Below are 23,604 nucleotides of genomic sequence, written 5' to 3' on the forward strand. Positions count from 1 at the left end.
ACATAACTTCATGCTTGACCAAACATTTTTCATTTTGAGAAGATTTTAATTTGTAAATCTCGTCCTAAAAAATTACAAAATTTATTCTATAAATTAATTCCTAAATTGCATTCAGGGGTCCACCCAAAATCGCTCGAAATGCCACAAATGGCCCCCGGGCCAAAATTTGGACCCCCCTGGTTTAGCAGGAAATGACTGATTTTCTTGGTGATCCAATTTTAGTTTCTTCTACATTCAACATGTTTGTTATGTATAACTGGGCCAGTTGAGAGAGAAGACAACAGAGAAGTTGGTTATCCACCAGGTTACTGGAAGTTATGGTTCTGTCCATATGAAGACTCTCTACCAGAATATCTCAGTCACCAATGCAATGGGATCTGAGCCTGGGGTCTTGTCCCAGCAGAACTTGCAGGGAAACCTCTGGGGCCTTACCACAGTGGACCAAATCAATAATCTGATCACTGCAGATAAAGCTCTGGTCCATCTATTCATTCAGTCCTGCTTCATCCTGCCATCACTAAGGAACAAGACACCTAGATACTGGAGCTCCTTCGGTTCTGACAGAAACCTTTTCTTTTGGACCAAACTATTGCCTCTCTTGCTTTAAGAATCTCTATCTTACAGTTTCAAACAGCACAAGAAGGGCTTCAGAAAATTATCTGCCAACCTTTATTAAAACTCTGCTGAAAGAAGCAAATATTACATCTAAAAACATCTGCAAGCACAAACATAAGGAACCGCCGGTCTTCATTTGAACTTCTTACGAGGAAAGTGACTTTAAATGCAAAGAACAGAAAGCTACAGTGAGCAGAATGGCGATTTTGAAAACATAAAAATATTTTATTGGTGGAAAACAGGAGTCCCATGTACAGCTGTAGCCTCTAGATCACTGAGGAGTCAGCAGGTTTCAGGGAGAGCATTGTGGAAGATAATAAAGTCTCTGCTTTGTACCCGCAGGCCTTCAGAAAGGTAAAATCAGGAGGACTTATTGAAATTTACATCAGTCTGGTCTTTTTAACAGTGGAAGGTTTCTGAACTTGTGTCCTCCTGTCCAGTAAATAAATAAGACCCAGATCTTTGTGTCCCTCCAAACACTCAGAACCCCAGACACCCTACTCAAAGCTAAAATTGTAGTCCAGTGAGGTCATTTCTGAATGGAGACCCAATGTTTCTGGGGTGACCTCCGTCCCTGGAGGATCAGTCTCTTTGACCGTGTCAGAAGACTCCAAACCTTTAGTTTCTGACAGCGTAGTGTTGCGGTCCCCTGCAGCTGATTCCTGTTCGAGTTCTGGTTCACTCTGCTGCTGCTGGCGGGTCTGGTATCTGGTTTGGGAGCGAGTCTGACGAACAGGAGCAGCAGCAGGAGGGTTCTTCTTCATTGGTGCTGCCTTGCCTCTGGTTCTTGGACTTGGTTTGGGTTTAGGTTGTGGTTCTGGAGTGACTTCTTGATGGGAATTAGCATCCTGGCCTATCTGAGGTTCAGCCTGCGTCTCCTCTTGGATTTGAGGAGGTGATTTGGATGGTGCTTCAGCTGTTGGTTCCAGTGGCGCTTGCTTAGTCTGTGGGCGGATTTGGGTTTCAGGCTCAGAAGTAGTGGGCTGGCTTTGAGGCAAACCCTCAGTATAAGCTGGTGGAGTCTGTTTTGATTGAAACGCTGGTACAGATATTTCAGGACAAACAGCCTTAGCTGTTGGAGCTGTGGTGGCCTGAAGAGACCAAACAGATGTGATTTGAATGTCAGCATTAGTCTGGGCTTGTGGGCTTCCAGAGCTAGTGCTTGAGTGGTTCTGTAGAGAGGTCTGGACTGTAAATGGAAGTTGAGAGTGGGAGAGTGATGGAGACTGCTGTTGGGGCATTGTTTGAGGTTTTGATTGATCCTGAGGTTTATCTGAGAGTTCATTTTTAGTTTGAGCGAGTTCCTTGTGTTGGGATTCAGGTTTATCTTGGGGCTGTGGTTGGGTGTGGGGTTGAGATATGGGTTTATTTGGTGGTTGGGGCTGTGGTTGGATCTGTGGTTGGGATTCAAGTTTATCTTGGGGCTGTGGTTGGGTGTGGGGTTGAGATAGGGGTTTATTTGGTGGTTGGGGCTGTGGTTGGATCTGTGGTTGGGATTCAGGTTTATCTTGGGGCTGTGGTTGGGTGTGGGGTTGAGATAGGGGTTTATTTGGTGGTTGGGGCTGTGGTTGGGATTCAGGTTTATCTTGGGGCTGTGGTTGGGTGTGGGGTTGAGATAGGGGTTTATTTGGTGGTTGGGGCTGTGGTTGGATCTGTGGTTGGGATTCAGGTTTATCTTGGGGCTGTGGTTGGGTGTGGGGTTGAGATAGGGGTTTATTTGGTGGTTGGGGCTGTGGTTGGGATTCAGGTTTATCTTGGGGCTGTGGTTGGGTGTGGGGTTGAGATAGGGGTTTATTTGGTGGCTGGGGCTGTGATTGGGTTTGGATTTGTAATGCTTGAGGGGCTGAAGGAGAACCTTTACCAGCTCCGATATCCAATTCTGTTTTAGAGAAAGAGGAAGGCCCTGATTGGCCAATACTGCTGTAGAAGATGTCAAATAAGTCCTTTGCCTTGGCTGCAGCCAGGTTACTCTTGGGTTTTTCTGACTTGCGAGGTCCCTCTGACATGTTCTTGAACGGAGGTGGTTTGACGAACACAGTGCGAGTCTGCTCACTTTCCGGGACACCAGGAGCTGCCACATCAGACACGATCTTTATCATTGCTGGCTGTGATGGTGTAGCTTTGGATGAAATGACTGGTGCAGTGGGAGCCTGAGAGGTAGCCGCTTTAACTTGTGGTAAAGGATATTTCATTTCTGAGGATTCTGTTCTTAAGGGGACAGGAGAAACTTGAGAAACGATTGAAGGTTTAACCTTAACGGGTGCGGGCTTAGACTCGACCGTAGCAGGTGTGGGAAATTCAGGATCTTGTTTTGCATTAGATGCTGGTGGTTTTGACTCAGCCGAATCAGCTTTAGAACCTGCTAATGCAGAAATTGCCTGACATGGTTCAGGTTTCGACATTGAAGGGGGGAGTTTAGGACCAAACGGCTCTGGTTTAGTTTCCCCAGGCGCAGAAATCTGCTCCAACGGTCCAGGAGTCTTTACCAAAGGCCCAGGTTTGCTATGGGATATCTGGGGAATTGGAAGACTGTAAGGGGCCCTAGGACTAGGTCCTGGTAAACTTCCATCAGTGCTTTGGGGTCTAATATTCAGGAATGTATTAAGTGATGCAGGTTTTCCTGCCAAGGCAGGTCTCCTCAGCTGTGCGACAGGTGCACGGAGGTTTGGCCGAATCTGTCCTTGACCAGGCTGGTACCAAAGTGGAGGTTTGAGCTGCTCACCTGCCAGCTTCTCAGCAATCTCTTTTGCAGCCGCCATCGACTTTGAGAAAGAATCCTCATCTTCACCCGACTGCTCCTTTACAGCCATTTCATCCTCTTTGATGAACTCTGCTGCAACTTCCTCGGCTTCCTTTGCAAGCTGGTTCTCCCTCTTCTTCCACGTGAACTTCCCAAATGAAGTGCCCATGCTTGCAGAGAGTGGTGCTTTGCCAGCTTCTAGGGCCTGCTTGCGGAGCTTTGCCCTCATGGCTGGACTGGGTCCACAGAAGATTTTGGGCAGGTCGTAGGGCTTTAACGAAGGTTCAGACTTTCTGACATCTGGTTTCATTCCTCGTTTATCGAACTCCCTTTCTGCTTTAGGCTTTCCTGCATCTCGCTCCATGTCACATTTAGATCTGGCATCTGAACATCTTTCATGCTTGTATTTGTCCTCTGTGTCTTTAGTGCCATACTTTGAGTAATCGTCATATCTGTTATCAACATCCTTGCGATTGCAATACCGATACTCTTCATCTCGACTGCTGTTTCTGTACCGGTTGTTCCTGTCTTCGTCCTCTCTGCTGTAGTGGCATTTCTCATCCTTTTTGCTGTATTTATACTTTTCGTCCTCATCTTTCTTGCTGTGAAAAGACTTGTCTTCCTCTAGGCTCTTTCTGCTTGGCTTCACTTTATGCTCCTCTTCCTCTTTTTTCACTTTTGTCTTTTCGTCCCAGTTCTCAGCAGACTCCTCTTCTTTCTTTTTGTCCTTTTTATCTTTTTTGTTTTTGGTCTTTTCCTCTCTGTCTTTGCTGCCTTTATCGTCATCATGTTTGCGTTTCTTTCCACTCGCCTCCAAACCCAGGCCTGCCTGCCGGTCCAGGTTCCTCCTCTGCTCGTAGAGGGGATTCTCCAACATTTGTTTCTGGTGAAAGAAGTAAATAACACACAAAAATCCACATAAATATAAGTCCTTATAAGAATATTTCTAATGATTTAAACAGTCAGTTAAGATAAAAGTAACCATCTTTTCAGTTTTTACTATTTTCTGCATAGCTACACACAACTCAAATACTCAGAACAAGGTTAAAAACAAAACTGCACCATTTTATTATTTATTTAAGGAATCATGTGTGAATATAGTTCAGAGGTTCTGGTCCAGCCATGTCATTCATTAACTGATCATCAGTCTGTACTAGCACTACAATAAAAGCAGGTTTGCAGCGGATGGGTTAACACAATGCCAAGATGGAAAGACATCAGCAATGGCCTTAAAGAAGCAAATGTTGCCATCCATCAATCTGGGAAAGGTTATTTGGTCATCAGCAGATAGATTCCTAATAACTCCGGTGTTGTGAAGGTGGACAAGTTGTAGACAATCACACATGTCCAATAAATAGCTGTGTAAAGTTCTGCATACTTGTGGAATGATGGCAGCTTTGGCACAACTAAAGGACATCCCCAATGAAAGAAGTTTGAGGGAGCATTTTTTCAGAGATCCTACAGATCGGCTGGTACATGATGCATGGCTTATTAGCCGGTTAAGATTGCCCAGTTCAATCATCTTGAAGTTCTGCATGGAATCGGCCCCAGTGTTACAGAGGGACACAAGGCTTGGTAAAACAGGGCCTCCACCTGTGGCTGAAACACTCCGCCGATGCGCAGCACCTCTTTTATTCACATCAACTGTGATGTTGGACCATTTATTAAAAGTTTCAGCCAAAGATCCGAATTTGACTCCTGCTGCGTTTCCAGCATTTGCCACTCCATTTTAAACATCGTATTACTTATACCAGAGGAATGCCAAATAAACTTCTATGTTTTGCCTTCACCCCTGACACTAACATCTCTATTTCATATTCAGTTAAATTCTTTTTTGCCTTACTGAACACCGTTGCCATGTTTATTTGGACACGGGGTGGAAACCTGCTTCTTATGAAGGGAGACCACCACCCCAGGCTGCCAGTACAAGGGCACTGTCCCCCGACTGCCATGTGACGTTGAAGAGGCGTGTCAGCTACGACAGCCCCACAACATCCGGAGACCTCATGTACTCAGGACGGATCTCATCCACCCCCGAAGTCATGCCACCATGGAGTTTTTTTTAAATCACCTCTGCGACTTTGGCCTGGGTGATGAATGAATCCAGCTCTGAGTTTCCAGTCGTGGCTTCGACCAGGGAAGGCATGCCGACATGCCCCTGCAACCACCCTGGCCGTGGCGTGCTTGGCCATACTGTACCCATCAGCTGCCTCAGGAGCCCCACAAGCTAAGCAGAATCAACAGAACTTCTGCTTGATGTCATTCTTTGCCGGTGTTCTCCACCAGGTTCCAGGATTGCCGCCGTGACAGTCAGGCAGATCTTACAGCTGCAGCTATGGGCGGATGCCTTGACAACAGAGGTAGAGAACATTGTCCCCTCGGACTCAACGTCTCCAGCCTCCTCAGTATTCTGGGAAAAGGTGTCCCAGAGGTGGGAATTGAATACATCCCTGACTGAGTGCTCCACCAGATGTTCCCAGATGACCCTAAGTATACGCTTGGGCCTTCTGACTCTGTCCGGCTACCTCCTGTGCCAGTGGATCCAACTCATCACCTGGTGGTGATCGGTTGATAGCTTGCCCCTCTCTTCACCTGAGTGTCCAAGACATGTGGGGAAGGTCAGAAGACAACTACAAATTCAACCATGAAGTCCAACAATGAAACACCACTCGGGCTGAGTTGGGAGATGCCATTCCTCTCAATCACACCCCTCCGGATGTCACTGGTGTTTCACATGTGGGCATTAAAGTTGGAGTACACCCCAACAGGAGACGACTGAGCTGAGGGGCGACAAGCAAACTGACCCCAGCGCGCTACCTCGCCTCATGGGCCACTCCAGAGTATAACAGATGCCAACTTCTCTCATAGTGATTTTCCACCAAAAGAACTCTCGTTTTCGAACAGGTTCGGTTCGTGTGCCCTCAAACTTTGGTGTTTTGCGGAGCAGCAACGCATGTTTCCCCCAGTTTTGGGAACCAAGTCTGAGTCATCACCAGTGGGCATTACACAACGTGTGGAGAAAGCGTGGTAGTGAGATAGTGGAGCTTCCTGAGCTGCTGTTCCTTCTAATGTAAAAAGAGAGCATCATACATACAATGGTATGTACAATGTTTTCATTTGCATATGTTCAGCATCCCTGAGTGTAACAGAAACCAGTAATTATACCTTGAGTGTTTAGCGTGTTTTTACAAACATATAAATAATAATGTTTATACGGTACATTCTTTGTCTTCGTCTTCTCCTTCGTACTTGTTGCTTCTATCGTCTGCAGCTTTGACCCGCCCACGGGTGATGTTGTGCTTCGCACAGAAGAACCAAGTATTCTGTGGTGCCTGAGTTGAACCAGAGTTCGTGCTGTAGAACCTCTTTTTGTTGGTAAAAACACAAGTCACCAGCTCAAAATCACGTTCAGGAACCGGAAGGTGCTCAGAACCGTGTTGGTAGAAAATGGGCATCACGGAGCTGGGTTCCAGAGCGTGAAGGTGAGCCCGACTGCCGCCCGATTGTCTTTGCACCAGTCTCTCATGATGGCCCCTGCAGGTGGTGGGCCCACTGGGGGATGGCCTTGCGCCACTTGTTTGGGCTTGGCCTGGCCAGGTCCCTCGAGGACTAACTCAGCCACCAGGCACTCGATGGCGAGCCCCGACTCCAGGCCTGGCTCCAGGGTAGGGTCCTGGCTCCACTATACCAGGCGACATCTCATGCTTCGTTTTTGTCATCATCTTATCATGTAAACAGGGCATAAGCTGACCAACAGTCCTCCCTGAAACTCTCTCCGTGCAAAGCCAAAGGATAAATCATTTCCTTCAGATCTGGGAAGATCCCTAAGGAAAGCTCATCTTCAAACACCAGCGAAAAGTAAGTTAACAGGTTACGCTCTAAATGGCTTCCTCCTAAACGGCTTCAGAAAGGGCCAGCCACCAGGCCACAAACACTAATAGTGAGCGATGGGGCCATGAATGAAATTAAACACTCTTGCAGCAAGAAAAACATCAAAATACTTAGCTTTGTTAATAGCAAGGTGCCTGACAGCTCAGAGAAAATAATGATAATGATCATGGATGAGTGACACAACATTCACACAAGAGCACTTGATGTTTTGAAGCAACAATCTGAAATGTTGAAAGGGGATGGTTCTACTGGACGCTGGATCATGGCCTGGAATACTTTGTATTGCATTTAATAAATAATGAGATTGTGCTTAAATTAAACTGAATTTCAACAGCTGTTGAGGAAGTCCTGATAGAAAACGTTTAAAGATAAAAGGATCCAGGTTGCTGCTGTAGTTTGGGTAAAAACAGCATAGGACAGGTCTCCTTTAGTTCATACCTTGTATTTCTCATTATGAGTGTGTGTGATGACATGTTCCTCAGCACAGATGGCATCTCCAAAAAATTCCTTACACAACAGGCAGAAGAAACCTCTGACCGGAACCAGGAACTCCGAACCTGCAGTCAAACACAAGCGCAGTGCAGTTTAAACCCTCGGAAAGTCACAAATAAGCTGCCAATCGTGTTTACCTGCTGGACATCTCCAGGTTAATCAAACCCTGTCAGGACAGGAGAGATTCATAGAGAAAATATTTGCTGCATGGTTGTTTACAAGGAGAATAGTGAGCAGTTATTTCAGAGCACTAACAGATGGAAAAACAAATGAAAAAACATCAGAAGATCTAAACGGGAGTTTCTTCTTCTCCAACACAAACGTCCACTCTGAGTTCCACCTGTAGGTAAAAGATAGCTAACAAAATTCAGTGGTTCAGAGACCACATCATCAATAACTATGATGGGTTTACTGGATCAGGTGATGACATGGTACCGGTACCTTTGGCTGGTTTGGTCAGCTTGACCTCCCCGGTGTTGGTCTTGGAGATCTTGGTTGGACTGGAGGCCCAAGGCCGGTCATATGGATCCAAAGTCTGTGAGAAGGACAGTGATGGTGAAATGAATCGGAGCAAAATAAAAGAGTCGACTGTGAACGATGACATCAAACTGTCTGTTGAACAAACCTTTCGGTGCGTTTTGCTGTGCAAGTGCGTGAAAAAGTCAAACATGGAGCCGGAGGTGATGTTACAGTTTTTGCACCAGTGGTTTCCAGCATCATAGTATTCAAAGGGGTCAGGGGTCAGCGCCAGAGGCGAGGCAGTGGAGAGCACCTTTTCAGGGGAGGCCTTCGACGAAGCCATCGGGGTTAGCTAAAAAACAAAAGATAGAGGAGAGTCAGGACAGCGAGAGGAGACAGGCAGTCAGGACAGAAACCAGAACTAACTAGGAAAAGAGTAAAAGTTTGAAGACTTACCTTCACAGAGTCCAGCACTGACACTCAATGGCAAAGATAGGATCAACATTCATCCCATAACGAAGACAAAATCAACGCGCGTCCCGCAATAAATACCAAATCAACGTGTTCCAGCAATAACACTTCATGGTTCAACGCAACAGATTAATGAAAACTGATGAGCCACGTTTACAGTTTAACGTCTGTGTTGCAAGAACCTAAAACCCACCGAACCATTAGCAATATCAAAGGTTTGGATGATCTGGAACCTCCAATTAAATGTCAGTATGAAACAGTTTTAGTTCAAAACATTTAACAACAAAGAGTTTTCATCAGTTTGATGATTTACAGCAGGAATCGGCTGCAGCAGAGAGATCCAACTCAGAGGTTCTGGTTGAAAATGCACACAATTTACAGATGTCCAGGTTAATTTGGGTGTGAAATGAAAATAATCATCTAAATCAGGTTTCAGATTCAGTCTAATTATCGTCAACAATAACTGCACGATGCTGTAGTCTAGGTCAGGTGACACTTTATCGTTTCAGCTAGAATCTGTGTTGTTTCTACGATAGAAGAAGAACTTGAAGGTCTTCAGAGAATCAAATAACACTTCCTTTAAGACCAAAAAAGAAGAATGTAAATCTTAAAAGCATCAACTGAACACACGAAGGTCTTCCATCAGTCTGTTTAATGTCCAGAAAGAAGGGAACAGTTGCTTTAAAAGAATTTCAGCTGGGGTCAGATGAACGGACCAAAACCCATTTAAAATGTTCATGTGCAAACGCATACTGGGTCAGATGGGTTAAATAACCAATAAACAATAAACAGACATTCATAAGTTAGTTTTCCTGACAGAGACATTTGAACATTTATTTCTGCTGCTGTCAGTATTATTTCAGACAAGGACTGATCATTATGTTCTGAACAGAGCTCTGCATACAGATAATCTTCATCACAATTTCACTGTATGCAGTATGGCAATCACTAAGAACTGGTGGTTTAATCTATGTTCTGCCGATTACTTTTAGACCCAGACCGGAGGCCCTCAAACCATTAGGCAGATCTAAGCTCGCTGCTTAAAATAATCCATAACCACCTGGAAATCTAATTGTCAATTGTAGATGGTGCCACCTCATCTTTAATTTAATGGAAGGATTACATGTTTTAGTAAAAATAGTGATATTAAAACATTCTCAGTTATCAGGTTTTAGGACTGGATTGTTGAAAAATCTTCTGGAAAGACACAGAGGAATCCATCCTCTGATTGGCTGATTGGTCCCTTGGGATGACTCCTGGTCCAGAAGTGCAGGATGTGATTCAGACTAAACCTGATAGTCCACTGTGGGGCCCAGCTTGGATGGAGAACATCTGAACTATACAATGGCCCCCGTTTCCACTGCAGGCAAATGTGGCCCAAATCTGACTTTTCGGGGGTCAAGTGTGAACGCTCATATCTGACTTTTTCAAGTCACATTTGAGCCACATTCAAATGTGGTCCTGAATCCGACTCGTATCTGATCTTTTGGAATATGACTCCAGTGGGAACAACCAAGACAGATTAGATGTGACTTTGACGTCATTTTCCGTCGCATTCGTCACAACTTTGCACCACCCAGCAGGAAACGGTAGCAGTTAGTAATAAACTCAGTCTCTGTAAAGTTAACATCCCTGGCCCACCATTGCTGGCTGTGTCTCTGCATCCAGTTTGTTGTGGTGAATCGGCAGTCAGATCTCCCTAAACCGGAACAATAAAGACTTTCACTCTCCTTTTATTCACGTGTTTCCCACCCAGCACCCGCTGATAATAAATAGGTTCTGTTGTACACTTGAACCATAACACCTATTTCTCTGTGTTTACAGTTGTGCTGCGCTTGTTGACACTCATATTGTTCTTATGCGCATGCAGGTCAATTTGGACATTTTCAAAGTAATGCGAACAACCACAGAAAAAAAAATCAGATTCCTGAAAAAATCAGATTTGAGCTTTAAGACCTGCAGTGGAAACGTAGCCAAAAAGGCTGGTAAAACTCTAAATCCCAGAATGCACAGCAACAACCTACTTTGAGGACAGCCCCAGGAAGGAGTCACAGCTGGAATCCCCATGACATCGTAATACAAAACTCTGGGTCGTAGTCCTGTTTGCCCTCTTACCAGTAGCTCTTCCAGAGCAGAACAAGGGGAGACACATGAAAATCGGAATGTCCTGATCTTGTCGGCCAAACAAAGGGCTACATTCAGGATCCAAAACCGAGGGCAAGCTAATGTTTATATCCTCGTCGATTGTAAACTGGCCAAAAGAGTTGCCATAACCTTTCTTTTTGACATTCTGCAGAAAGGAATCAGTGCCAGACATTCCCAAAGAAGATATAGTGTCTCTAATTGAGGCGGTTTTCCCCACTACCTAAAGAAGACAGCCTCAAAACTGCAGCTCTGCACACCTGACCTGCAGTCCAAGCAGGCTTGGATCCCAGCACCCCACACTGGCCTTGTGTGCTAGTCCAAGAAGCAGACACTTTCCCCAGATGGCTGGACTGAGAGGCGGCGCCCGACACGCAACTCATTCAACTCATTTTGTTTGTGCTAAAATCGGCCCTAACACGCAGCCGGCACTCAAACACACATTAGTACATATATTAATGGTAGCTACAGGTACATGTGACTTAAACTATGACTTTCTTCCTGCTAAACAGACAAAACCCAGAAGAACAGGTCAAAATCTAAACTTTCGTTTCTAAGATATACGGCTGTTGCAACGTGACATTGTTTTGTTCAAACAATCCAGCTGCTAGCATGTCTGTGTGTGACACGGAGTCCGATTTCGGTAAAGGACTAAATCTAAAAACCACTGAGCCAGTGGCAACCTGCCAAACAGAGTATATGGCGGGTAGCTACATAGCTACATACACATCCATCACAATTTATCTGTGTTTAGAAGGCAATATCTTCTTAAGAATAAGAAGTCCTTAGGCACAGCGCTGGTGGTGTAGGGGTTAGCGCGTGACCACATATAGAGGCTACAGTCCTCGAAGCGAGCGTCCTGGGTTCGAGTCCTGGACCCGGCGACCTTTGCCGAATGTCTCCCCCTCTCTTTGCCCCTCCTTCCTGTCTGCCTACTATCAAAATAAAGGCCTCTAGTGCCGAACAAATTCTTTAATAAAAAAAAAAAAAAGAATAAGTCCTTTATTTATTTATTTATTTGCAAGTTCCACCGTTACAGCAGTGTTAACTGAAGAGGGTAAAAAATGAGATACAATCTTGTAGTTGGAGAATCTACAGTAACCTTACAGAACAATCTTAGAGAGACTTACTTGTCCAGTGGTAATGGTTTATTGCCTATGTATAGAAAAGGTTTTCCATCTTGGTAGGAGTTGCTGTACCAAGCTGCCGTCCGAGTAGCACTTCCAGGAACCCGGAGCCAATTCATTATTATGCAACAATATTTTAAAGACATTACTGTTACTTGAGCCAGTCTTTTTTGCAGCGGTGCTCTGTTAATCTCACTGTCATGTTATGATGATGGTCGTGCAGCTGGCAGAATGACAAGCAGCAGGGGGCGCCCCCAAATCGAGCTAACCTGACCTCATTAGTGATGATGGCAGATGGAAAGGAGTTCTGTGCAGGCATGGACCGCCTCTTTAAGACCTGTTTGTGCACTAAAAAGCCACGCAATATCATGTTTTAAACCCAAATTATGTCTAAATTTAAAAACAATGCGGCTTCTCTGAAGGAATCCAAATCTGACACTGTACAACAGTGAACTAAGGCTCGTGTTATTTGACCTAAAGGACGTAGCGGAGTGATCCGCCTCCTTCAAATGTTCTGGGGGGAAATTCTGATTTTCATGCGTGTTGTACAAAATAGCATATGTTTACTAAAGTATTTAGAAATTTGATGCATATTCATACTGCAAATAACATGTACTATCAAATTATTCAGGTATTTCACAAACTAAAGTAGTCTTCATATGACCTTTAAAGGAGTTGCTAAATAAGCCATCAACCTTTCATTGTAGCTAAAACCGCTTCGTGTCAGCTGGCTGATTTACAACATTAACTAAATCAGTTGTGCAGCAGGTTATTGATTTCTAATTCAGCAGTTATATTTTCTAAAAAATATTGCCTTTAAATATTTTATTTCCCCTCTGATTTGCTTTATGGACTGGTTGTTGAACACAGACAAATTGTTTTAATAAGTTTAAAATTAATTTGACCTCATCCCAAATTTCTCCAGAAAAACCTTGGCTCTTAAAGGAACATATTCACACTGAACTGGGCCAGCATCGCTTTACTGGTTCTGGTTTATTTCTTTCTCCCCTTTTTGTAGTTGTTAGGTTTCCTCATTCTTCTCACTTTTAATTAATGCAGTTGAGTGTCACTAGTCTAGTAGAAGAGTTTGTTAATTAAGGATTAAACCTGAAGTTGAATTATTTTGTTAATAAATTTATATATTTTGAAGAGAAGCCATTGTGTGTTTATTGTCCATCTGTGTGGCGGGCTTGATGCTGCTCCAGAACTTGTTTCTTCTCTTCAATCTACGTTCTTTAATACCGCCATAATGGGCCGGATTACCAGGACAATACTTGACAGACTGAAGGTTGTTTGGCTGATGCTTCCTGATCAGGTGATGCTCCGACTCGTTAGTTTGACTAAAAATGTTATATTCTAACGTTATTAATAAGTCAGTTAATAATCAATAGTTAATTATAATTATTAATAGCTGCTAATAGTTAAATCAACACCATCAAGGAAGAGAACCCAAACCATCTTGTTGCTGATGCATTTCTTTGGAACCACCGCCTGAGCCTGCATGTAAGAGGCCACATTATTTGGATTAACGCTCTCATTTGGCCCAGGATGTGATGTTTCTATAGGCGGGCCAGGAAGTTCTGTGCATACAAATGAGCATGAGCTGGGAGGATGAGATGGTTCTGACACCTGCAATCATGACAGATCCCATGTTCAGAATAACCAACAGGGTTTTAACACTTTTCCCACAATAAAATTCAAGCATTTTTTAAGGTTAATTTTCAAACTTTTCCAGCACCAAACATCTTTATGACCACGGCACAACCAGTGCTCCCTATGAGCTGGGAGCCTGTCAACAATCTGAAATAATTCATTCTAATATTAATGTTGACAGAAAGAGACATCAGATGCACAGCATGCATGGTGGAACATTACCAAGCAACAGCTACTTTTTGTGTCATCAAACCATTAGTTGACCACCTTTACTAGCGTTTTCAACACAAATGTTTTGGTGTTGCACATTTTAAAGTACAATAGATGACAATATAATGCTCTAGCTTGATCCATCAATTATGCAATTTGCTAGCAAAGTTGTAAGCTAGTTTAATGTAAGACTCCCTCCCACTACTGTGGCTTACCGCTGGACAGCACCGGCTCTACCATCGCTAAAAGCTGCAGGTCCTTCTTGCATATGTTGCAGGAAGCTTCCTCGTTTCAACCACGTTTTGTTGCATTTTTGAGTCAGCAGTCATGAAAACAGCAACTGCGTGGAATGCTGTTTTCTCCAGCTCACCGGAGACGTGAGCGACTAGTGAGACACTAGCAAGACATGCATCTGCTACTCATACACCGGTATTACGAAAAGGGACAAACTTTCTCTGAGCGGCAGCGACGCTTTCTGAGACTCAATTAAAGGCAAATTATCGCTCTCTATTTTCTGCTTTTAACATAAAAATATCAAAATGAGGTTTTTAATCCAACTGTTAGACTGCTCTTTATTACAGAACTGTGCCGTTAAGCAGTAAATCTGAAGGATTTCAAGCATCCAAATGAACCCTGAACCAAAGGAGCTTTTAATCACATTGTTCTGGTTAGGAAGTCTGCAATCTGAGCATGGTTCTGATTGGTTCTGAAAACAGACTGAAGCTTCAAAACAATGGATCAAAAATGAACTCTGATTTAGCAGGGCTTTACCCCGTCTTCTGACTGGACTGGAACACCAACATGAAACATGAGGATGAGCGTAACGTCGTCACCTTTCCTGCCTCAACATGCTGGTAACAAAGATAATTAACTCTTTAACAAACCCATCAAGAACTCGAATAATAAACAGCTTCACTTGGGAGTCTGATAAACTCGTTAAGGTAGATAATAAACTTATTAAAAGGATTGGTTCCGATCTTTTAAAGTGAGGTTCTGTTGAGTCACGGTGTCAGTACCAGTGATGTTCCCTTACCTGCAGTAGACGGATGTGGTCTCACTGTGAGCTCGTTGGAAATGAATGAAATCCTCAGAATGTTGGAAGCTAACGACGATTAATGTAGCAGAGAGGCTCAACCAAAGTAACTGAACATAGAAACACAGACTCTGGTAAACGGGACCAAACTGCAGCAAACCTAAATGATATGAATGCTATATGCTGTTAGCATCAACAACCATGAGGGTGTACTTAGTTTTCCAACAAACTCACAGTGATCTAACATCTGTCTACTATCAGCAACAGAGGTTTATTTACTTAGCATTAGTCATACACAAGGCTAGCCAAAGTGCAAAAACTAAATGGAACCATGAAAAAATGGAAATTTTATCAGGTCATAAACTCGTTAAGACAACAGGTCATAAACTCGTTAAGACGACAGGTCATAAACTCGTTAAGAAAGCAGTTAAACTGAAACGGTTTTTCTAACACAGGCAGAAGGTTCTAACAGAACCTTCTCTAGCTATGCTCTCTGACAATAAATCTGGCTGCTCCTCCCTCTCTTACCTTCTCTAAAAGAGCTGTACCTTTACCGCAGAGCTGCTGGTAGCTGGCTGCTCCTCAGGGCTCCTCTCCTGCTCCCGTTTTTCCTTCTGTGGAGGCCACTCTTCCTGATCCTGGTTTTTGGGCTGCTTGCTGACCTTACTGGGCCGGTCTGATGGGCTAAGGCCAAGGATGAGCGCGACTTTCTCAATCTCGCTGCGTTTCTTCTCTGCTGCCTCGTGCTCCTTGCGGAGGTTGGAGATCTGAGCCATAACCTCCTCCTGCAGGCGGTTTATCTCCTGCAGGAGGGGGTCTTTATGACCGTCCTTCTCACGGCGCTTCTTTCTCAGCAGCTCGCCTGGAAAATGGGAAACATGTTGGAAACAGAAGTCCCGATGGAGGTCAGACACAGGACAGGGCTGGAAGTCACACCGTCACCTGTAGGAAGCAGTGTTGTAACCCAATTCGTTCAGCTGGAGCCCGCTATTTTACATTGATACTGATCCAAATGTTTGATTGAAACACTCTGAGCTACACCTGGTCTGTAACTTTGTTTGGACTTCAGAGCCGGATCAGAACAATGCAGAACCCTCAGGGACTCACCCTGCTGCTTCCTGAGTCGTTCCAGCTCCTTTATCAGATACTCTTTCTTCGTCATTCTGACCTCCCGCTCTTGCTTAAGCTTTTCACGCTCCTCCAGAACCTAAACACAAAAACAACCAGTCAGCAGAACCAGTACCACCATACTGGAGGATCAGGAATATCAGAGAGTTGTACAGAGGTCCTGCCTTGACAGGTAAACAGAGGAAGCGATGCATGAGAGAGGAGCAGGTAAGTCACCTTTAGTTTCTCGCTCTCGTTGTTCTGCTCGTCAGAAACCTTCTGGTCCTGACTGCGCCGCTGCTCTTCCTGACAAATGCTCCTCACAACACCTGAGGACCATACACACAGCTGATGGATCTGAACCACAACACCTACCTCACTCTGATTGGTTCTGTTCACTTCCTGAACCAGTCTAATGAGACTATCTGCAGCCCAGAGTGACCAATTACAGCAAGCTAAACCAGGTCTGACTTTGGGTTCCTCACCTTTAGACCCCGCCTGAGGGGTCAGTTTGTTGTAAGGCTTTTTGTAAGTCGGAGGTGGTAGGGGGTCATCGGTGGCGGTCTGATGGGGCAGAACCATGTTAGGGGGTGGGTACATGGGGGGCCACTGCTGATGCATGTAGGGCAGATAGTTTCCATACTGGCCGTACCCTGGAGGGGGATAGTTTGGGGGCATCACACCAGGGAGCTGTGGGGGAGGGTAGGTGGGGATGGGCAGGCTTGTATGAGTTGGGATGGGGGAGGGGTCAGAGGTTTGAGGTGGCGTTGGGGTACTCCACTCGCTCTTTGAATCCTTGACCTCCCAGTGTTTGGGAGTTTTAGAAGATGTGCTCTTCTTGGGCTCGTGATCCTCACTGCTCCAGCTGCCCCCCCGTTTGGTCCCACGACCGCGACTTCTGCTGCTGCTGCTTGAACTGACGCTCTGGCTCCGCCTCCTGTGGCCTCGGCTATGGCAGCTGCCATCGGAGCTGCCAGAAGAGTAATGCCGTCGCCGAGTGGGAGTCTTTGGAGGCTGCTTGTTCCCATGAAGGCGCTCCTTGGTCCTGGCCGCCATCTTGCTAATCTCGCCCACGCCCAGGTCAAGCCCAATGGTCTTCAGCAGGTCCTGGATCTTCTCATACTCCTCCAAAGCCTGGCGCTCACTCTCCTCCAGTGGCTCCGTCCCCGGTGGGTAGGCTGGGTTTGGAACCTGTACCGTGACGTTCTGGTCGGCACTGATGCTGGGCCGACTCGTGTATGTGTTAATCTCGCTCACAGTGGGAGGGGCCTGAAGCTGAGGTGAAATGGTTGGAGGGCAGCTATACACCTGACTGACTACGGCTCTCTGTGAGGGAGGATCGGAGTACAGCGAGTCTTCCGTCACATCTCCATACTGATCCAGGCTGTGGTGTCGGACCGGCTCTGGTGCTGCCAAGGTTTTAGGCTCCTCTAATTCTCCGTACAAGAACTTTTCTTCATCGTCAATCTCATCCACAACTCTCTGTGGAACTCCGCCCGCCGGCTCTGATACGCCCAGCAGGTTCAGGATTTCTTTGATTTCATTGTTGAGGTTGGCCCGCTGTGACATCTGCGGGTCGGACCGCAGTTCTGAGAGCACAGCAGCCACAGCATGTGGGTCATTCAGTTTAACAGCCTGCAGCAGCTGGTCAGCAACACGGGACATGGTGCGGTCCAGATCTCCAGGCGAGTCGGACCTCTGTGGCACAGAAACACAACGTGATGTGACACCACCTCACCTGTATCACTGTAATGTTTGTCCTCATGTGCAGCGCGTTGAGCGTCTTGTTGCTGAAAAGCACCGCATAAATAAACTTGACTTGACCTGCTGTAGCTAAACCAGATGAAACCCGAATTCAGCCCCTTATTATTCTGGACCCACCATGTTCAGATCTGTTTGGCTGTTTGGCCAGAACTGTAACTTAATATTTTAACTGGTACCAGACCCATGAGATTGACATACCTGAAAAGATGGTGAGTCTTCGTAACTGTTGTGTTTCTTCAGGATGGATTTTGTCGGCTGACCCAACAGCTCCTCTACCTCCTTTCTGCGTCGGGCCATCTCCAGCTCTTTGAAGTCCTTACCAAATTTTGGATCGCTCTTGTCTCTGTTGTAGCTGATGGACCTTGAGCTGCTGGAACTCGAACTGCTGTGACGTCGGCTGCGACTTCTTCCTCTGCTCTTCCCCAGGGATCTAGATCTGGACCTGGATTTAGACTTGCTACCGGGTCGGCTCTTGCTCCTCCCACGGCTCTTGGCCCGGCTCCGGTCAGGACTGCGGCTCTTGCTCCTCCCACGGCTCTTGGCCCGGCTCCGGTCAGGACTGCGGCTCTTGCTCCTCCCACGGCTCTTGGCCCGGCTCCGGTCAGGACTGCGGCTCTTGGCTCGGCTCTTGCTCCTCCCACGGCTCTTGGCCCGTCTTTGATCTGGACTATGACTCTGGCCTCGATGACGGCTCTTGCTTCGTCCATGGCTCCGGCCTGTACTTCGGCTCCTGCTGCCACTCCGCTCGTATTCGGGTCGGGCAGGGTAATCTCTGTAAGAAAACATAAGTGGAGCTGACTGAGCACAATTGGATCAGCAAAGAACCAGTTTGGTTCTTGCCGGGTAATGGGATCCTAAAATCAGTTCTGTGATGATGTTCTACTTCCTGCTTGCTGAGCTGGTCTGACGTTGAATAGATGGTTCTGTGTGGGGTCAGTACTGGGTCTTTAGAGCTAAATAGTGCACAGGATTTAACTTCAACATAATTTTGTGCGTGAGTCAGTGCCATTAATAACTGGGGAAGATTAATGGTTCTGTTGTTACTGAATCCCTCTGCAGCACCTAAGGTTAATTATGGATTACTGTGGATCATAGACTACAACCAACAATGCATGGAAACCCACTCCAGGGGTGAGGATAATTTGAAGTTGTAAAAGTGAGGTTCTGTGGAGGGAACCGTCTGCTTCCATACAGGAAACCAGTGATCAGTGATGGATCAGAACCCTGATTCATTGTGAAGCTATGAATCAGGAACAAATATGGACCCAGTATCAGTCGCTGGCATTTGGACCCACACGGCCAAACAGAAGTGTTCAATGTTCTTCGCTAAAGTGTCTTTGGTTACCTGTCATGATGGTGAGGCGGGGGGACGGATCCAGGTGCTTCAGACAGCTCGTTCCCCACACTGATGACCAGGCTGTGATCCATATGAGCCGGTCCTCGGTGAGACGGAGACCTCTGCAAGAGACAACACGTTTAACCAAATCATTAAACACAGTCATCGACGTGTCCTCTGGCTCCATCCAGACTTTCGGTTTTTTAATCAGTTAACCGCAATAATTATCTGAAAATAATCTGCTGATCACTCAACACTGGATTAACTCCATGACACCTTAATGTTTTGGCCGAAAAAAAAACTTTTCAAAATGCCCTACGCTGAAAAAAACACTTGAACACACCAGAACTTATTTTCATCTACTACTATCCTGCATGATGAAACATCCCATGCACAAGCTCGGCTCCTTGGTCCCGTCTGGCAGGAGCTACAGAACCCTCAAAATTGAAAGGTTTTATAATTTACTGTGTTGGTAATGCAAGCTCATGTGCAAAAGAAAATGTTATGTATGACTGTGTGTTTTTATTACATGATGAGGTCCATTTTCTGAAAATATACCACGTTGTGAGGACCCACTGCACCATGTGGGCCCAAAGCCTGGTCCCCATGGGGGAAATGCTGCTGTTGGGTCAGGGGTTGAGTTGTGAAATAGCTTTAGGGTTTGGTATGAAACATTACGCCTACGTTTAGGGTCAGGGTTAGGCCATATAACTGAATGATAAAAATGAATAGAAGTCAATGCAAAGTGCCCACAAGAAAACCACAAGCTGTCTGTGTGTGTGTGTGTGTGTGTGTGTGTGTTCCTGTCTTGGCATCACAGTGAGAACCATTTTACCGATTTCACCATCAAATTGAGGACCGTTTGTACCAAAGTGAGGACATTTTGCTGGTCCTCACAACCTATTTTGCTAACGGTTAGGTTTAGGACTAAGATGTGAATTGAGTTTAGGTTCAGGTTAGGGTTAGACATGCACTGGTAATGGTTAGGTTTAGGGTTATTGTCAGGGTTAGGGCATAGAAAGGGTTGAAAATGACTGGAAGTCAATGGAAGTCAACACATGGTCCTCACTACACATAGCAAAACAAGAATGTGTGTGTGTGTGTGATGTGTGTGTGATGTGTGATGTGTGTGATGTGTGATGTGTGTGTGATGTGTGTGATGTGTGTGTGTGTGTGTGTGTGATGTGTGTGTGATGTGTGTGTGATGTGTGATGTGTGTGATGTGTGTGTGTGTGTGTGTGATGTGTGTGTGATGTGTGTGTGTGATGTGTGTGTGTGTGATGTGATGTGTGTGTGTGATGTGTGTGTGTGTGTGTGTGATGTGTGTGTGTGTGTGTGATGTGTGTGATGTGTGTGTGATGTGTGTGATGTGTGTGTGTGTGTGTGATGTGTGTGTGTGATGTGTGTGTGTGTGTGTGTGATGTGTGTGTGTGTGTGTGTGATGTGTGTGTGTGTGTGTGATGTGTGTGATGTGTGTGTGATGTGTGTGATGTGTGTGTGTGATGTGTGTGTGTGTGATGTGATGTGTGTGTGTGATGTGTGTGTGTGTGTGTGTGATGTGTGTGTGTGATGTGTGTGTGTGTGTGTGATGTGTGTGATGTGTGTGTGATGTGTGATGTGTGTGATGTGTGTGTGTGTGTGTGATGTGTGTGTGATGTGTGTGTGTGATGTGTGTGTGTGTGATGTGATGTGTGTGTGTGATGTGTGTGTGTGTGTGTGTGATGTGTGTGTGTGTGTGATGTGTGTGTGATGTGTGTGTGTGATGTGTGTGTGTGATGTGTGTGTGTGTGTGTGTGTGTGTGTGTGTGTGTGATGTGTGTGTGATGTGTGTGTGTGATGTGTGTGTGTGTGTGATGTGTGTGATGTGATGTGTGTGTGTGATGTGTGTGTGTGTGTGTGTGATGTGTGTGTGTGTGTGATGTGTGTGTGATGTGTGTGTGTGATGTGTGTGTGTGATGTGTGATGTGTGTGTGTGTGATGTGATGTGTGTGTGTGATGTGTGTGTGTGTGTGTGTGATGTGTGTGTGTGATGTGTGTGTGTGTGTGTGATGTGTGTGTGTGTGTGTGTGTGTGTGTGTGTGTATGTAGAGGCGGACATGAATGTTGTCGTTAGTTTTCTAGACTCCATCTGTAATTGTTTTTAACATGTAATGACAAATTCTGATTCTTAATCAGGCGATTAAATCAACAAGTTTCATCAGAAACTGAACAGAATTTCTTCCAACCTGTCTGCAGAGTCCAAAAGACCTGGACAGAGTCCGGTGTGGACCTCAAAGCTTCCACACTTTAAATCAACCCGTCTTTGAATGGAGTCTGGTCTGCAGCTCAGACTGCTAGCTGTCCACCAGCTCAGCAACCCATCAGAACTGAAAATTTTACTGCAATTTTGGTTCAGGACTAATATGAGACTTAACTCTCGTGTGAGAGAAAATTAACTGGATTTTACATTAATCGGCACATTTTATGTTTATTCCCACTCACCTCAGGAGGCGAACCCCCCGCCCAAAAGTCCCCAGCACGGTGGCCTCCATAGCCGGGGGAGGGGTACCTCCGGCGGTAAGAATCCGGAGCTCCGTGGTCCCGGTACTCCGGGTAGTCCTGGTGGTACGGAAGTCTTGGCCTGGCCCTATCGTCTCGGTAACCCGGTGACGGGTGAGGCCTCGGAAGAGGCGGGTAGCCTCTAAACGGAGGCCGGCCGCGGAACATCTTCTCTGCCAGGGGCAGCGTGTGAAGCTGCGGGTCGGTGCGGTGGTTTACAAATAAACTACAGGCCACAACTCGTTCTGGTCCGTAGAAAAACAACTATTTGATTATTATTTTATTAAATATATGCTGTGTTCCGCTTAGAGCCATACGCACACTGAACCCATTCTTCTTTGTGTCTGTACTGTAACCTTTTTCCTGAACGTCTCACTGTTGCCACCATGTGGAGTAATTCGGTGCTGCAGACAGTCGGAGCTGAGCGTCCTGATCAAGGCCAGGTTGGGGGGAGAGGAAAGTCATTTGTCCCGGGCCTCTGGTCGAGCGGGGCCCAGGGCTGGGTCCTCAAACAAACTATGATCAAGAATATTTTTTTTTTCTAAATGTAGAACTATAGTGAAATAACATGAAACGTTTCTATATTTTTTTCTAGTTGTCCCTGTAGTGGTGGTTAAAAACACCTCCATCCCAAACACAAAATGGTTTGGTTCCTGACGCAGCTTGACCTCTTCAGGAAAATGTAAATTGTTAGAGCCCTCTTAACATCCATCTAGAGCAAGGTGCAGCTTTTAAGGTTACCAAAACTCTAATTGTAATGTCCATTAGTGAAAAGCCAGATCCACCGGATCAGAGGTTAGGGAATGTTGTCGCCCTCCAGGAGACAGTGGACCAGGAGAGACACTGAAGGGTAAGAGAGTTGTTGTTCAGGTGAGTGTCCAGTAACCAAGAGGAGAATGAGGTTCTGTTTCATTATATGAAAGTGAGGGAGGCTGCATATTTCCCCTCTCAACCTGCAGCTGAATGAAATTAAGATCCTGCTTCACACGGAGGCTCAACCTACAAAGAAACTAGACTTGAACGAAGAAAGGTTCTGATCTTGGCATTTGGAGCTCAAATCTAAACATGTCACACCAGCAGAGGTCTACAACACGAACCAATTGGATCACTCAGTGTGTAGGATATGAAAAGCCAAAAGTGCCACAACTCAGTTAATTCAAAAGTCACTAAATATTTATACATGTGAAAATTTCAGTAAAACTGGAGATGCATCTGTCAAATAGGTGCATCTATCTTTATTTTGAATTAATCTGGAAATCATATTATTTGTAATTATTGTAGGTCATGGTCATGTGTTGCAGCTCATCATGAATTTCATTTATCTCTCAACCTTTTAATTAAACTTTGCCAGCAGGGCTAAAACTACAAAAGAAAAAGTGAGTGGATAGCAGCTGAGAATCTGTGGAGGGTGATTAGTTAATCAGCATCAGCTTAAATTATTTAATGATGTAGTGTAAGAAATACTGAAATATTTAGGATTTAACAGTAGAATTTATTGAAGTTAGAAATTGATTTCCTTATATAATGACTTAACCAACTAACAATTTTAGGCCTTTAAAATACAGTTGAATTATTTCTTTCTTTCCGTTGTTTTATTGTTTTTGTCATTAATAGAGTTCTACAGCAGGAATCTAATTTAGAACCTGTTCTAGGGAGGAAATGTAAATATCCATAAACCGCAGGGAGCAGATGGAAGATTATTTCCCCTTAAGGGTAAATGCTCAAGTGGTTACAGAATGCAGATGGTGGGGGAACCATCTAAAGTTATCTTGTCCTGACCCAGGTGACCTGTACTGCTGCAGCAGAGAACTGATCTGAAAAACGGGTTCTGGCCCAGTCCAATGCAGAGGTTCTTTTATTATAAAGGCCCTGCTGTCCCCACTGAAGGTTCAGCTGCTAAATTAAGAGTTAAATCTTTATTTTAACATTTATCTTATTATTATTATTATGTTTTCATACCTGCACTCATATATTATCATATACAGTGGCTAATAAAAGTCTTCATGCCCCTTGAACATTTCCACAC

The 23,604-nt window shown here is 45.2% G+C and overlaps 1 protein-coding gene across 4 annotated transcripts; it reads right to left on the reverse strand.

Annotated features, from left to right (window-relative positions):
• Nucleotides 1-646: 646 nt before the first annotated feature.
• On the reverse strand, nt 647-21,904 carry znf318 (zinc finger protein 318). Of its 4 annotated transcripts, none has more exons than XM_047351202.1 (12): nt 21,522-21,904; nt 19,050-19,162; nt 17,903-18,476; nt 16,426-17,638; nt 16,178-16,269; nt 15,941-16,040; nt 15,382-15,695; nt 8,364-8,549; nt 8,180-8,273; nt 7,685-7,803; nt 2,351-4,238; nt 647-2,314 (listed from the first exon to the last, which is right to left on the reverse strand). In XM_047351202.1, exons 1-12 carry the CDS (start codon nt 21,744-21,746, stop codon nt 1,113-1,115), a joined length of 6,120 nt encoding a protein of 2,039 aa, XP_047207158.1. In that variant the 5' UTR covers nt 21,747-21,904; the 3' UTR covers nt 647-1,112. The 4 variants fall into 4 exon arrangements, with proteins under 4 accessions (XP_047207158.1, XP_047207159.1, XP_047207157.1 ...); XM_047351203.1 differs by having other exon boundaries at nt 647-1,942; nt 2,033-4,238; XM_047351201.1 differs by having other exon boundaries at nt 647-4,238; nt 15,388-15,695.
• Nucleotides 21,905-23,604: the final 1,700 nt, after the last annotated feature.

This window comes from Girardinichthys multiradiatus, chromosome 22 (assembly GCF_021462225.1).
Source record: "Girardinichthys multiradiatus isolate DD_20200921_A chromosome 22, DD_fGirMul_XY1, whole genome shotgun sequence".
Taxonomy (NCBI): domain Eukaryota; kingdom Metazoa; phylum Chordata; class Actinopteri; order Cyprinodontiformes; family Goodeidae; genus Girardinichthys; species Girardinichthys multiradiatus.

Coding starts and splice junctions, on each gene's coding strand:
- znf318 (XM_047351200.1), bottom strand. CDS start 21,746: ATGTTCCGCGGCCGGCCTCCGTTTAGAGGCTACCCGCCTCTTCCGAGG. Junction 8,550..15,381: donor CCAGCAGCTCTGCGGTAAAG/GTACAGCTCTTT, acceptor TTTGTTTTTTAG/CTAACCCCGATGGCTTCGTC. Junction 8,274..8,363: donor ACAGCAAAACGCACCGAAAG/GTTTGTTCAACA, acceptor TCCTTCTCACAG/ACTTTGGATCCATATGACCG.